This window comes from Crocuta crocuta, unplaced genomic scaffold (genome assembly GCF_008692635.1).
Source record: "Crocuta crocuta isolate KB4526 unplaced genomic scaffold, BGI_CrCroc_1.0 scaffold130, whole genome shotgun sequence".
Taxonomy (NCBI): domain Eukaryota; kingdom Metazoa; phylum Chordata; class Mammalia; order Carnivora; family Hyaenidae; genus Crocuta; species Crocuta crocuta.
In genome coordinates this window covers 14,878,855-14,895,815 of record NW_027527920.1, presented here as the reverse complement: position 1 = coordinate 14,895,815, position 16,961 = coordinate 14,878,855, and the positions used below count along the sequence as shown (strand labels likewise).

At 40.6% G+C, this 16,961-nt stretch overlaps 1 protein-coding gene across 1 annotated transcript in view; it reads left to right on the top strand.

The window, feature by feature from the left end:
• The window catches only part of LIPC (lipase C, hepatic type), a 133,713-nt gene extending 125,997 nt beyond the window's left edge, over positions 1-7,716 (top strand). The window contains exons 7-9 of the mRNA XM_077748850.1: positions 124-241; positions 1,930-2,148; positions 7,485-7,716. Of these exons, the coding sequence (XP_077604976.1) occupies positions 124-241; positions 1,930-2,148; positions 7,485-7,596 (449 nt within the window). The 3' untranslated portion in view covers positions 7,597-7,716. The remainder of the gene's footprint in view (positions 1-123; positions 242-1,929; positions 2,149-7,484) is intronic.
• The last annotated feature ends 9,245 nt before the right edge of the window (positions 7,717-16,961 follow it).

The window sequence follows — 16,961 nt, the reverse complement described above, 5'->3', positions numbered from 1 at the left end:
TATCAATCCATCTAGACTTTTCCCTCTGTATTTTTAAATTTTAAAAATATGAGATTTTTAATTTAAAAAATCCACTTAAAATCTCTTTCTCTCTTCCCCTTCCCCTCCCCCTTTCCACTTCAGTGTATCATTACCAGTTCAAGATCCAGTTCATCAACCACCTTGAGAAATCAGTAGAACCAACTTTTACTATGACACTCCTGGGAACAAAAGAGGAAAACCAGAAAATTACCATCTCTCTGTGAGTACAGGTGCAGCCCCATCTATGGTGATGACATGCTGCTTTTTTTTGCAGGATCTAGATGGACCCTGTCCTTTTCAAGGGTCAGCTTACTCTTCTCAGTCCACATGACTGCCCCAAACATTTGTCAGACGGGACGTCCCCCCGAGCCCACTGCCTTGTCACCCCTCCTCAGCCTTACCCAGTCCTGCAGATTGCTTTATGATGGAACTGCCTGGGTTTGCGATGGCTCATTCCCTGCAAGCTGAGTGTAGAGGGAAGCCAGAGGTGGCGAAATTCATCCACAGTGCAGGAAGAAGAGCCAGGCAGGGAGGAGCGGGGAGGGCTGGAGCAGATGTCCACAGGATGGCTGAGTTCCTTTCCAGTGAGTTCTGAAAACCATAACACAGAAACAAAACCAGTTTCAGCTTGGCATACATTTCCCATCTCGGCAGCCTGCACTGCCAGCCTGCCCATCTGTCCTTTGCCCTGTTACACACCTGTTCACAATGCAAACAGTGGCCTCGGCCTCCCTCGGAGGCTCACCAGCTACATGGCCAGAAGAAGGCTGCTTTTTCTACACATCTCCACCCTCAGCATGAGGGTCTTCCTCAGCGACACCCCATCCACTCCAGGGTCAGTCCTCAGTTCTGGAAAATGTCCCCTAGCTCTGGATCTCTGATCATCACACTGATTCTATCATCCAGCAAGTATTCGTGCTCTGCCCCGGAGGTAGAGAGGACCCTAGCCCTAGGATCTCACAGCCGAGCTGGGCGGATGGGTTCCTGAACAATTCTTTACAACATTCTGCAGGAAGGGTGACAACAAGCTGTGCAGGGGAACCCTCCATCTCCCTGTCTCACCCCGAATCCAGTGTTAACTCTGCACTGCTTTAGATCTCTCCCAGGGAGTAGCTCCACGGTGGGAAGTCGCTGTGGCTTTCCATGCTGCTCAGTCAATGTTGGGACATGTAATGTCTTGGAGATTAGTGAGTAAACCTGCTAATGATACCTAAGGATCTGCATTTAAATCTTGTTCCAAACTGTTCCATCACTTAAACATGTGGTTTTCTATTACTATTATACTTTGTTGTTTCTTTTTATATGGAGAGGGGGGAAAAGCTTTAGTGGGGAAATAAGAGTGTGGTGTGGCTCTACGGTTACTCAAACCTGCAGGGAGCTGAACTGCCCTGAGGTCATTGCCGAAGCCCCACTGTCTTCTCTTTCCTGATGTGTTAGAGTTGAAGTCAGAAAGCCTGAGCTAAGCAAAGTTACCAGATTCATTATGGCAGAACTCTCAGCCTTTTAAATATGCTAACACAGGGGCACTTGGGTGGCTCAGTCAGTTAAGCATCCGACCCCTGATTTGGGCTCAGGTCATGATCTCACAGTTTGTGAGTTCAAGCCCCACATAGGGTTCTGTGCTGACAGTGTGAAGCCTGCTTTGGATTCTCTCTCTCTTTCAATCAATCAGTCAATCAATCAATCAATAAAAAAGGCTAACACAGAATGAAGCATGGTTTTCCCAATATTAATAGACTGGCACACCTATTGCTTTTTCTATTAATAGTATGTCCAACACCAATTTGGGAAAGGCCCCAGAAAAGATCTTCCCAAGTCACTCAGGCAAGCCAAACACATCCTGAATGTGCCCAAACATGACTTTGCTGTTACAGATAAACTGGGTCTGATTTCCTTTGTATCTTCAAGGGATCAAGAAATTACTAGTAATAAAACCTATTCCTTCCTTATCACGTTGGATTTGGATATCGGTGAGCTGATCATGATCAAGTTCAAGTGGGAAAATGGTGCAGTATGGACCAATGTCTGGAACACGGTCCAAACCATCATCCCTTGGAGCAGAAAGCGCCTCTACTCGGGCCTTGTTGCAAAGACCATCAAAGTCAAGGCGGGAGAAACCCAGCAACGGTGAGTACAGACACAGCCTTCCCTGACATCCATCAAGCACCTGCATGTGCCAGCACTTTCATAATTTGTACTCACATTTATATCATAAAGTGGGCATTATTGTGTCCTAATGATGGCTCACAGATGCTCAGAAATGTGAAATGACTATCCTGAGTTCACACAGCCACAGGAGGAAGGACCAAGATTTGTACCCAGGTCTTCTGACTCCCAGTCCAGCCTCTTCCCACTGCTTGTGGTTAACAGCTACTTGCCTCTGGAGTTTGAGAAGCCACCTCACTGGCCCACTGCTTTTCAAACTTCTACATGCAGGTGAATCACCAGGAGATGTTTAAGGACTGCACTTTGAGTGGCAAGGACCAGGGAGTGACATTTCCTTTTTCTTGTTCACCCAGAGAAATGCTTGTAACAGATCACAGTCTCAAAATCTCATTCTTTGATGGCACCTTTCAAATCTTAGAGTGCCAAAGAGTCAAGGGAAGTTTATTAAATATGCAGATTCCTGAAGCCACCTCCAGAGCTTTCGTGGTGGTTTGTGAAGGGACCCAGGACACACATTTGCTAATAAAAGCCCTACGAAATTCTGATGTGTACCAATGGAGTAGCCTTAAGAAATGCTGCTGTGTGATTTAACATCTCCTTTGGCCCCTAGATCCCCAGGGACAATAAGAGGTTGGGGACAGAGTAGGACATAAAAGAAAGGGTGGTCCAGCTGTCCCTTCAGTCCTATGAGCAGAGCAAAGGGGTACCCAGTGTATTTTGCCATGGCAACCATGCTTTTCTTTTTTTTTTTAATTTTTTTTTTTTTCTGAAAGAGAGAGACAGCATGAGCAGGGGAGGGTCAGAGAGAGAGGAAGACACAGGATCCGAAACAGGCTCAAGTCTGTGAGCTAGCTGTCACCACAGAGCCCGATGCGGGGCTCTAACGCACAAACCATGAGATAATGCCCTGAGCCAAATTCGGATGCTTAACCCACTGAGCCACCCAGGCGCCCTGTAACCATGCTTTTCTATAGTTCTGCTTCTCCATGAAAGGAGAATTCTGTCCTTCCCCAGACCCTTCCTCCTCCTCCCCCACTGTGTTCAGGAAACTTGTCTCTCCTCTCCCACCTTCCTTTGTTGGAAAACCCATTCATTTCACTCTTTGGCTTGTCCCTAGTAGAAATGGAAAACAGCAGGCCTCTCACCTCTGAACTACATTCCTCCCTCCCCCACAGGCTTCATGGCCAGGAGCGGGCCCATAGCAGATTTATGCCCGGGAGTCCTTTACACAACAGCACTCTGAGATTTTATCTCCCTGGGATACAAAATCCTGGCAATTACTAAGAGCATACTCTGAAGCCTGCCAACAGATTTCTCCACATGATCAATTTGAGAAAATTAAACTGTTTCTCTCCTCGTATACACTTAGCTATTCTTGCCTGACTTTCTGGCCCTTTAGAAGAGCTCTACTTCTGAAAACCACCCCTCCTCGCATTCTCTCAGCTAGATGGTAATTCCTCAGTTCTAGCGGCTGTTCACCATGACAATTCTCTGTGACTTGACCTGAAAAGCTGTATAAAACACAACACAACCTTCTCACTGATGCTTACCCACATGGTTCTGAAGAAGGAAAGGGCAGAGGGAAGGGAACTGTGCTTACAGAGCTCCCACTGCATGGTGGGCACAGAATTAAGTCTGGAGTGTTAGTCTCATGTAACCTTCCCAATGATCCTCTGAAATGGGTAGGAGTGGTTGTGCAGATTAGGAAGCTGAGGCTCATAGATAGACATTACACAGCTTGGGCTGATAATTGTCTAGGCCCAGAGCTGACTCCGGGTTTGTCTGATTCATTGCCTATTTACTGCCCGTGCACTGTTTCCAACAGTCCCTTCCTCTGTTAATCTTGGCCCCACGAATCTGATGCTCCTTAGTCTAAACCAGCAGAGTTGAAGTGCTGGACATTAATATACATGCATATCAAACCCTCCAGCTGTAAGAGGTACATGCTGGAAAAAGGGGAGGGATTGTGGGACCTATCATTTTTTTAAGTTACAAGTATTCAGTGCCTCCCTGTGTGTCTTCACGGTATGAGGTACCATTAGGGGATACCAAAAAAATCTGAGTTGTGGCTCTTGGCATAAAGAAATTCCAGGACCTAATTAGGAAAACAAGATGCATTAATTTTACTAATAGCATGCCCCATCTCAGTGTTCTCAAGCCTTAATGTGCACAGGAATCATCTGAGAATCGTGTTGAAATGCAATTAAAATGCAGATTGGGTGGGGCCTGAAATTCTGCATCTGTAACAAGCTACTGATGCTACTGATGCTGCTGGCACACGGACCACACTTTGCATACCTGAAGGTCTAGTACTGCGTGATCCAGGAAGCCTAGAAGGAAGACATCAGGCCGGTGGTGCTGTGCTACAACAGGCTTTAGGGAGGCCAGGAGGCATTCCCAGAGAGACAGGCAGCGAGCAAAGCAATATGGTAGGCGGAATCCAATGGCCCGCGTCTGCCTCAGCTCAAATTCCTCTTGCAGCTCACCACCTGTGCAGCCTCAGACACTAACTGCACTGCTCTGGACTCAGTTCTTCCGTGATAAATGGAATTTATAATATGTATCTCATGAGACTAATAACAACTACCAAGTTTTGAGCACCTCTACAATCCATAATCCCAGAGCCAGGATGTAAATATTCAACCTCATAACTCTTAATCTCTCTGTTAACTATAAGGGAGAAAAATGGTTAAGTAACTCACTCTGTGCTTCCATGGGAGGAATCCAATGAGAGGTGATTTTCTCTTCCAAAAACAGAGTCAGGGATGAAAGGGCCCATTGTGGTTGAAGAGATAGGACAGATAGCATTGATTCTACAGCAGGACATAAAAAGCGATCGGCTGAACATAATGAGAAAATGTTCAATTTTCACAGTAATCATGTAAATGCAAAAAAAAGTCAATGAAATTAGCACTGGTCACCCATTAGTTTGGCAGGAATTAAAAAACAGACAATATCCAGAGTTGGAAAAGGAGTGGAGACATGGGCACTCTCATACACTGTTCATGGGAATATAAATTATGGAGCTTCTACAGGGATATTTCAGTCATGACTAACATTCAATGAGCACCTACTGTATACCAGGCACTGTAGATGCAAGGTAAGCAGCACTGAACAGAATAGACAAAGCCCTCTGTCTTATGGAGCTTACATTATCAAAATTTTAAATATCACTAATACCCAGAATTTTAACTCTAGGTGTCTGTCCTGGAGAAATACTCAAAATATCCATAAAAGATATATAGGTGTAAAAATGTCTATTGTGGTACTGTCTGTAAAGGGTAAACCATTAGGAAAATCTCAATGTCCATCAAGAGGAAAATGGATGGCTATAATATGCTGTCATATACCCATTCAATGGGATGTAGTGCAGGAGGTGAAAAAGAATGAAATCGATTCATATGGATCATTATGAACAGGTCTCCAAGTACATTACTTGATGACAATGAAAATTTTCAGAAAGATGCATACATTATACATATATTACATACAAAAATACATACATTATAATCCCACTTATATTAAGAATTCTTTCTGTTTGCATATAAACATCGATATATGTGTAAATGCAAAGAAACAGGTCTGGAAATACGTAAGCCACACCAGAAAAGTGGAGGAGAGTGATATTGATGAAGGGTGATGGCAAAGAGGACCTTTTAATATTTTTTTTTCTAGGAGAGAGAGAGAGAGAGAGAGAGACAGCATGAGCAGGGGAGGGTCAGGGAGAGAGGGAGACACAGACTCTGAAATAGGCTCCAGGCTCTGAGCTGGCTGTCAGCACAGAGCCCGATGCGGGGCTCAAACCCATGAACCGCGAGATCATGACCTAAGTGAAAGTCGGACGCTTAACCGACTAAGCCACCTGGGCGCCCCAAGGACCTTCTAATATTTGACTTCACTTAATATCTTTACCATTTGAATTTTTCAAAACTGCATTCACAAATTACTCATAATTCTCTTTATTTTAGCTTTCTTGAGATAAATTGACAAAATCAAGATATTTAAAGTGTACATTAGTGTGACTTGATATATGTACATGTGTGAAAGGATCCCCCCCATCCAGCTAACTAACACCTTCATCACCTAATGCATATATAATCCAGTGTTACCAATTATAGTCACTGTGTTTTACAGTAGATCCTCAGACCCTATTAATCCTATAGCTGAAAGTTTGTACACTTTTATCAACCTCTCCCTATCTCCCCTCACTCCAGGCCCTGGGAATCACTTTTCTACTTTGTTTCTATAACTTTGTTTCTATAACTGTTAATTTTTTTTTTTTGGATTTCACATATAAATGATACCATGCAGTATTTGTCTTTCTAGCTTATACACTATTTTAATTATAAAAGTCTGATTTAATGAAGACTTAACCTTAAATGTAATTCAAAAAAAAGAGAAGAGAGAGAAGAAAGAAAGAAAGAAAGAAAGAAAGAGAGAGAGAGAGAGAGAGAAAGAAAGAAAGAAAGAAAGAAAGAAAGAAAGAAAGAAAGAGAGAAAGAAAGGAAGGAAGAAAGAAGGAAGGAAGGAAGGAAGGAAGAAGGAAAGGAAGGAAGGAAGGAAGGAAGAAAAAAGAAAGAAAGAGAAGAAAAGCCATAACCTAGAATTCTTTGTGACTATTAATACTTTTGTCCTAGTAGATATAAGTTAGCAACAACACAAAACAGCATCTCAGGCCAAGCTAATGAACGGTCAAAGCAGGTCTAACGGCCAGTCTCCAAGAGAGACCCAAAAAACACATAGTGATGTCTTCTCTAGCTGGACAGTGTCTGCACCAGTAAGAGGAAGGGGCTGGCCTTACAGGGCTGAGCCCAGCAGAGGCTGGTGACAGTGGCCTCATTTCCCGGGGGCCTTTAAGAACAGCCCTGGCAAACTGGAGCCTGTCCAAAGAAGGAAGGCTGGGGAGAGAAGCCTGCCCTGTGGGGAACAGTTAAAGGGACTGCAAATGTTTGCCCTGGAGTCAGGGCAATGCAGTGAGAGGAGCAATAGTCACCATCAAATCTCTGATGAGCTGTGGTTAGGGAGGAAAAAGAACAGCCCCGAGGACTTTCTGTTCTCGCAGAGCTGAAATCACCCCAGTGCAGAGCTCTAGGAAGCAGCCTTACACTGCTTAACCCAGTCACTGACTTGGGTTTGGTTTTTCTCTGAAGTTATGAAAATATTTGTGAACATAAGAATCTAATGTTTTAAGAATAGCATGCATTACATAAATTGAGCATTTATTTACAAAGGATGAAACACTTCAATAAGCTCCATCTAAAAGCTAATGCTCTGTTTGCTTTATGTTTTCTATTCAGAATGACATTTTGCTCAGAAAGCACGGATGGCCTAAAACTCCAACCAACCCAAGAGAAAACGTTTGTAAGATGTGACAGAAACTCTAAAACCCTGAAGAGAAAGATCAGATGAGCTTTAATGAAGACCCAATGTGAAAAACAAATGATCTTATTCCTTCTCTGGAATGGTTACTTTATTTGGAAACCCAAGTTATATAAACAATCTTGCGTAAAGTTGAAATAAAGCTTAGATTTAAAGGGGGTGCATGGTTTCACTATTCTAAACTGAGCTTTTAAAAACTATATTATGGGGGTGCCTGGGTGGCTCAGTTGGTTAATCATCCGATTCTTGGTTTCAGCTCAGGTCATGATCTCATGTTTGGTGAGTTCAAGCCCCACATAGGGCTCTGTAGTGATGGCGCGAAGCCTGCTTGGGAATCCTCTGTCTCCCTCGCTCTCTGCCCCTCCCCCCACCTCTCTCTCTCAAATAAAAAAGTTTTTAATGTTTTTTAATGTTTATTTATTTTTGAGAGACAGAGAGAGACAGAGCATGAGTGGAGGAAAGGCAGAGAGAGAGGGAGACAGAATCCGAAACAGGCTCCAGGCTCCAAGCTGTCAGCACAGAGCTCACAAACCATGAGAGCATGACCTCAGCCAAAGTCAGACGCTTAAATGACTGAGCTACACAGGTGCCACAATAAAAAAACATTTTTTTAAAAATAAGACAAATATAAATACATATACATTATGTAACTATATTCAAATATTTGTATAACTAAAAATTTCCCAATTAGGTGTCTAACTAAATGGTAATATATGCAAATATAAGTACACATAAGAGCCATTAAAGATTCTTTGTCCTCATTTACAATGTATTTTATGGTTAAGTAAAGTTTCCCATATTTCCTGCCTAGTTTATCTGGATCCGTTTTTTGAACCATGCTGGAAAGGTACTTCTTTATTACAAAACTAATGCTTCAATAAAATGAAATTCCAATTAATCACTAGTTGTATGTCCCAAAGTACACATCTCTTAAGACAATTCAGCTCACTAAAAGAAAAATTCTAATTAAACTAGTAGCTGCCATCATACAAATTATACAACTATTTCACTGAATCAAACCAATAAAAGTAGAATTCTCCTAAAACTATAATGATAGCATGAAAGCTGGATGGTTGGTCACTCTAACAATTAAATTACTATGGCATAAGCACAATTTTTCTCATTCATTAATGCTTACATTAAAGAGTTAGATATCAAATTTCAAACTGTCCAATAAACGCAAGAATGATGCTTTAAGAAGCAAATTCCATCCCAAAGCATGGGAAGGAAATACTAGACATGTCATGACTTGGATATGTGTTTCAGGCAACTCAGAGAAGAAGAACACACCATGCACACTGAACAACCTTACCTGACATTCACATAGGCTCAGCTCTGCACAGCTTGTAATCTTCCTGCTCTTCTCAGAGGTGGATACACCAGAGCTGGTGAAAAACAAATCCCTAAAAGATGTCTGCCTCTGATGCAATCAATCTGAAGACTGGAAAGACCTATTATTTCCCTTGAAAAGACCCCCAAAACTAAAGGATGGGGGTGGTGATGTGGGAAGGAAGAACAGGTTGGTCATTGTCACCTTCTGTCCTGAATGTTAATCTTACCTGCAAAAGCACCTGATCACACTTTTAGGTAAAGTGTGTTATGTGTGTGTCTAGAAATGATAGTAAAATGAACAATGTGTCCCATCATGTCTAAAATACCAATATTTGGGGCACCTGGGTGGTTCAGTCAGTTAAGCGCCTGACTTCAGCTCAGGTCATCATCTCAAGGCTCGGTGAGTTTGAGCCCCGTGTCTGACTCTGGCTGACCACTCAGAGCCTGGAGCCTACTTGGGATTCTGTGTCTCCTTCTCTCTCTGCCCCTCCCCTGTTCACACTCTGTCTCTCAAAAATAAATTTAAATGTTTAAAAAATTTTAAATACCAAGATTTACAATAAAATTACATTTGCATTGAATTGGCATGCTTTATCATTTACTGAACCAGAAGGAATTTAAAATATCACTTTTTAAAAACAACATGAAAACACTCTTAGCGATAAACCCTACCAAGTCTATGCACATGTATGCCAGGAAGCATAGAAAAGAAAACTCATATCAGCTTTGAAGTCATGACAACCAGAAACAGCCCAAATGCCCGCCAGTGTGACGCGTAAATGAACTATGGTATATTCTTACTAATGGAATGCTAACCGGCAGTGACAAAGATGAACTAAAGCTACACACGCAACAGGAACAGGGCTGACTCTAGGGTGATGATATTCAGTGAGGCACCCAGGGTGCCAAATTTAAGGGAGCGTTCATGAGTTTGTATATCCGCACAAAGGCACAAAAAATACATATACGGTATAATACAAGCAAGACTAGACTATCATTGTTAGAGATGAATACACAAGTGATAAAATCCTAAGTTAAAAGCAATAATACCAACAGGCACAACAATGACACTGTGGTAGCTCTAAGGAAAGAGGAAGTGCCCGCCAGAGTTCCAGGGGCCAGCAAGACGGTACTTCTCACTTGGGTGGGAAGGCTCAGGTGTTCATTTTTATAACCATTTTTTAAACTACATATGTATGGTATGCACTCACTTTTGGTATCACATTTGCAATAGGGAAAAAAAACAAGGTGAAGCAGAGAGTCAGAACCAACATTTGTCTACTACAGTGTGATGTGTTTTGATATGAATGTCGTTTCACACAAAATACAATTAGAAATTATTTCATCTTTAGAAGGAAAACCTGAAGCAACACAGCACGTCATAACGTTTGAGGCAGAGAACTCAATAAGGAACCAACATGACAAATGGTTAACTGGAACATTCGAAACTTCTCTTGGCATGGGTTATTTTCACTTGGGAAGATGTGTTCGTCGACATCCCATTTTCTGAAGTACGTCTTGGTAGGGAAGTCAAATAGGGAGACTGAATAATGCAGCCACATCTGTTCATCGCACATGCAAAATGCTGGCTCGTGCACTGATTATATGCACCTCTCTCCAAAGAATCTGTATTTATGAGCCCACTTAGAAAAGATAACACTGGCATCCTGCCTTTCAGGGAAAAGCCTATTTGTGCTTTTACTTCTAAGAGAGCGCAAGGAAAGAAACAGAGGAGCATCAATTACACTGCAGCTGGGCTCTTGGAGGTGCCTGAAGTGAAAGAGGAAGAGACAAGCGCTCCATTCAACTCAAAATGAATGCTCTCTCCTCCAGAGCAAAGCTGACTGTCCTCAGTGTTCACCTTGATAACGCCGCTGCAAATATTGTGAAAGCTTTGCCTGTAGTTGCACATCCCTGGGCGGCAAAGCAAGAAGTCAAGCAGCCCAGGGCACTGCCTGTTCCCCGACAGAGATGGATGAGAGGAGAGTCAGATGGATGGGAGGCAGAGACAAGCAAGAGCAAGAAAACAGAAGGCAATCCCAAGAGTTGCCATCAACTGCTATCCTTGTAAGATACTACATACTTATCCTGGAGTCCCAGCCCCCAAACACTCCATCCTTTTCCCATCTCTGCCTTCTCTTACACCTCCTCCCCACCCTTTCCCTCTTTCCCCAGTTCCCTCCTCCCTGCCTAAGTGCAACTTATCCAGGCCCAGTTATTCTAACCAGTTACTTTTATAAAAATGAAACGAAATTACATATTCTTTTCAACAAATCAATTTTCTTACTCAACAGTACCTCCTAAAATCTTTCTAGGTCAATGGGTACACCTTTCGTGGTTTTTGATGAATGCATAATATTCCACATTGCAGTGGTGGCTTAATGTATTCAATTAGTTTTTTACCAAAGTGCCTTCACTTTGCTGCCAGCTTTTCACCCCTCTGAAAAATGCTGCATTTAGCATCATATCCTATATTTAAGGGAAATATTTCTAGCAGTGGGATTGTTAAATCAAATAATTTTTTAAAATTTAATAGATGTCGCCATGTTGTTCCCAAAACGCTGCCATATTGTGCAGTTCCACCAGCAATGTCTGAGCACCTGTTCTTTCCCCACCTTCTTCCAGGCAGAAATATTTATGGCTTATTTTAGTTTTTGCCTGTCTGATGAGTATAAGTGATGACCTCGTTGTTACTTTATTCTACATTGCACTCTCTACCACTGTGTTTGAGAATCCTTCCAGATGCTCATTCGATTCGATTTTCTGTGAATTAAATGTTCAAATCTCATTTGCTGTTAGAATGTTTGTCTTTTTCTTATTGGTGTATGTCTTATGAAATATGTTAGCCCTTTATCTTTCAGCTTCTTTACAAATATTTTTCCAAAGCTGTTCCTCTATTGGTTTTAATCATAGTATTCTTTGCTCTACAGTCATTGAAATTTTCTTTTAGGTCAAAACGTTTAACATAGATGTCCTGGTAATTTTATCCAATTCTCCCCAAATCTCTGTTAATGTTCTACTTGGGTATCATATGAAATATAGAAACTAGCGTAGGGAGAATTGAACATTTTGTTATATGGGGCCTTCTCATTCACGAGCATTGTTAAGTTTTCCATTTGCTCAAATTTTGTTTCATGTCCTTCAATAAGATTTTATAGTTTTTAAGTTTTCATTTATTCCTAAGTATTTTAATTATTTGTCATTACTAAAAACAGAATTATTCATCCCCTTTCTATTTAATGGTGGTTATTAGTATATAAACAGCTTTTGGATTTTGCTTATATATTCTATATTTGTCTACTTTATCAAACTATTTTACTACCTCTGTTTCTTTTTTCTTACCAGAATCTCATAGTATACAATCACTTCATCACCAAAAAGACCATATCTGTAGAATGTTTTCTTTTTCTCACTTTACTGATTTTTTCAGAGTTCCAAGACAATGTTAACTAAAAATGCTAACAGTGGGCACCACTGTTTCATTATCGATATTAACAGTTTTTATGTTTTGCCTTTATAATACATCATTTTTGATTCTGAAAAATAAGCTTTATTGTATTTAGGTGTTTTTCTTCTATTTTTATTATCAATAGCTGTTGAAACTTAGGAAATGCCTTAGTAATATAAAGATTGTTTTCTTTAGTTTATTCAGAATATAAATTATGCTCATAGACTTCTTGATACTGGCTTATACTTGCATTCTTGTATTAATCCTTCCTTGGGTACAGTGTATTTTTTCATAATATTGCTGGACTTGACTTACTAAAATTTTATTTAGAATTTTGCCGTTGCTTTCATAAGTGAAACTGATCTACATTTTTTTTGGTGCTATCATTTTCATGCTTTGATACTTTATAGCTTTAATATATGGCCTTGAAAAGTTTAGATAAGATTGTGATGATCTTTTTATTTTTTTAATTAGAGAAAAACTCAGCTGTGAAACCATCTGGTCCTTGTGCTTCTGCATGTAAAATTCTTAGGTTTTGCTTATTTATTGCACATAACACTTATTAAAATTACTTTTGTGAAATATCTTCAAGCAAGAGAAGTACAAAGTTATATATGATCACAATAATGAGTAAATGAAGGCATAACATTAAAGCACAAGAAAAAATCCCAAACTAAACTCTGAAATTCAAATAATTCTGCCTGAGGTAACTTAGCAAATGCACACATTTTTCAGAGAAAATAAGATTAAGTCACAGGAATGCTATGTAGTGCTCTGTCCAGCATTAAATTTAGATATAATCCACAAGAGCAAGAAAAGGGGGGAAGCCAATAGACGACAGAGAAACTATGTTGGAGAATGATAATACTCCTCCCCAAATCTAGAGATACTCTTCTTACAAATATCAGTAAAACCTTGGTTTGCAAGCATAATTCGTTCCAGAAACATGCTTGTAATCCAAAGCACTTGTACATCTGAGTGAATTTCAAAAACCATTAGCTCAGTTGTGATCATGTGACATTCAGCATCACATACTACTCATAAGACATCACTGATTCATCAAGTTGAAATTTACTTTTTTTAATGTTTATCTTTGAGAGGGAGACAGAGCGTGGAGCAGGGGAGGGGCAGAGAGAGAGAGAAAGGGAGACACAGAATATGAAGCAGGCTCCAGGCTCTGAGCTGTCAGCACAGAGCCTGACGCAGGGCTTGAACTCATGAGCTGTGAAATCATGACCAGAGCTGAAGTCAGACGCTCCACTGACTGAGCCATCCAGGCACCCCTTCAAGTTAAAATTTATTGTAAATGTTTGCTCATCTTGCAGAACACTCACAGAAGAAGTTACTCGCACTTCAAGGTTTTATTGTATTTAAATACCTGTGCTATCTTTTTAGAAAGTACATTTGGAGCAATTCTAAGTTCTTGCAATTCCTGGGTGAATGGTGGGTTCATCCATGGCATGGGTAATGCTCTCTGAACATCATTACTTGCTTGTTTCCTACCTTATATCCTGAAATTCTAATGGAATAAGAGGTGCAATGAGTCTTATTTTTTTTTAACAATGACATACAGTGACATGGGGAGGCCCATAAAATAGGCCCATCAATTTAGGAACACAAAGTAAGATAAGAGACCTAATGAACTTTAAAAAACAAAAAAAGAGTTTTTAGAAAAAAAAAACATCTAATGGACTACATAAGTTATGTCTCTAAGAGCTCCTCTCACTCCACTCTCTTCTAGGCTGGAGTGAAATTAAAAGGTCACAAGAACAAGTATAAATTACATCCAGATCATTATGAGTTTAGTTAATTTAAAACAGAAAGGAAAAGAAATACAGATTTTTTTTTGTCCCTGAGAAGGAAGCTGTTGCTTTCACCGTCAGGGTCAGGACTAGAGTGAGGCAAGCAAGTCATCTTCATCCCAAAATCCAAAAAGGCAAGACTGTGCAGGTGCCTACCCCCCTCACTGTGGGACCCTGGGAGTGAGTGCTTCCTTAAGAGTGAGGTGTCTGAGGGGCACCTGGGTGGCTCAGTTGGTGGAGCCTCTGACTCCTGGCTTCAGCTCAGGTCATGATCTAATGATCTCATGGTTTGTGAGATGGAGCCCCACATCAGGCTCTGAACTGGCAGCACGGAGCCTGCTTGGGATTCTCTCTGTCTCCCTCTCTCTCTGCTCCTCCCCCTCTCGCACTGCCTCCGTCTCTCTCAAAATAAATAAATAAACTTAAAAGAAAAAAAAAGAATGAGGTGCTTCAGGTTCAGGACCTTGGCCCTTGCACAACCTTATCTTCTCGAATTTTGTGCCCTAGGCACCTCGCTTCCAGATCCACATTCCCAACTCTGTTTATAGTCCTTCCTTCTTCATACTTTCCTTTGCTTAATTTTGTTCTTTACATAGAACTTGCTGTATATAAAAACAAGGACTTGTATTTTTAGTTACTCTTCTTTAATTGTCATGGTATGTAAGTTTAATCATTTTCCTCTGAGTATAGATCTTGATATAAAGCATTCCCCTTTCCAATTACTTTTCTAGTTTGTGGTTTTAGCTCTATGTTCCTCTTTGCTCCAGAAGTTATCTGGGAAGTATTCCTTAATTTATAAATTGGCTATTCTGCACACTTAAATTATTTATTTCTAATTTTATTGAATGTGTCCACAAAATTCTCTCACTTCTAAATTTGGTAAGGTTTTCTTCATGATCAGGCACATAATCAAATCAATTTTTATAATGTTCTGTTGGATAGATAAAAAGTTCTGGTTTTTGCCTAAGGGACATAAGGTTATCTATTTATCTGTTAAATTGAATATGTTGATTGTATTATTTGGTTCTTCTATATTCTTATTTTTTGTATATTCTGATTCTGAAAAAATGTTTTGAAATCTACAATATTTTTATTAAGTTGTCTTTGCATCTACATTGTCTGGTACCAGACAATGGGTTTACTAATGTTGACTTTGCTTGTGTGCTTTATATCGTTACATAATATTCCTCTTGGAGTGCCTTTAACCTTAAATTCTTCCTTGTGTGCTATTAATTTTGCTATTCCTATTTTCATCGCATTTGCCTGGTACCTTTGTCTATCCCTTCATTTTCAACTATTTTTTATATTTTTGTTTCCTTAAATGTTTGTTTCAGATGTTTTTCTTCTAGATAGTGTATAGCTGGCTTATTTATATTTTTAGCTCAATCTCTGTCTCTGACTTTTAATCCAGTCCATTCACATTTAGCACAATGATTAGATGACTCCTACCATCTTATGAGTGATTTGTTTTACTTATTATTTCCTCCTTTTACTTGTATTTATTTTTGCAGGTTGATCAAATCGATATCATTTGCCCTTTCCATCTTGTCACTAGGATTTCTCTGTGAATTTCCACTCTCTTTCCAGCTATTCTTCCTTTCCCATTGCTCATAATCATATACATATTTCTCCGCCATCATATGAAAACCAGATGTATATTTCTCCCACCAAAATACTCTATCCCCCCCATGCCCCCCACTTCCACTCCAAACTTTAGAATACTTTCACTTCCTCCACCAGTCCCACAGCCACTCCCCAGATGAGACCTTTGGAATACTTCCCTCCTTTCCACCCACCCCTGATTCCCAGATTTGCTGAGATTCACTTATTATTTTTAGTTCCAGACTGTTTTTAGAAGAGTTGTCAAGGCAGATGGTGATGTGATCAATTCGGAGAAAGAATATACTCTTACAGAGTGGAGAGCCCAGCCTCACTCAACAGCCTGAAGAATGAGCTTCTCCATGGTGCTGGTGATACACTCAGAATTGGGTGATGAGCCCTTTTACCAGTCTCCTAAGATTTTATATTCCCCTGACCTTTCCCCAGTCTTTTGGAAACTTTCACTCTGAATTTATTTGCTAGGGGGAAGCAGGTGTAACCTGTTTGGGGGTTAATCTGTAGGACTGAGTGAACTGAAGGTACAGGAGGTTTGCTTTGGTAGATTTCCACACTATCGTCTTCTCTCGGTTGGTCGGTTTTTCACATTGCAGCTTCCAGTGTTGTGGATAAGCAGTCCAGGGCTAGGATGATCCTTTCCCCTTGAGGGGAAACTTGTTCTTCGCTATGGAAACTTTCAAGAGTTTTCTCTTTCCTGTAGCTCAAAGATATAACATGCCTAGGAGCCTTTTCATCATCAGTGCTTCCTGGAAATCTGTGAGATGCAAGTCTCTCTTCAGCTAAGACTCTTCTCCTGTATTATCGATTGCCTCTTCTATTGCACCCCCCACCCTCCTTCTGGATTTCTATCCAACTTTTGATTTATATCCGTGTGTTTTTGCTCTGGACCTTTAGGTGTATCTTTCTCTTATCTTCCAGGACACTAATTCAGACATCCATAGTGACCTCCTTCTCCTTCGTCTCCTGAAATTTTGACATCAAAATCAGTTTGGGTCTCAGAAAAATCAGTGTGGGGTGTGTGTGTGTGTGTGTCACTTAAATCTGCTTAACTTCTCTTATTCTTTTGGTTCAAGTTATCTATGCCAGCAGCTATTTCTGTCCTGAGAGTCCTGCTTGTAATTCTCCATTAGGCTGCTGAGCCACATTAGGAATCTTTTTTCTTTTTTCATGCTCCTGGAGGGGGGGGGGGGGCGGGG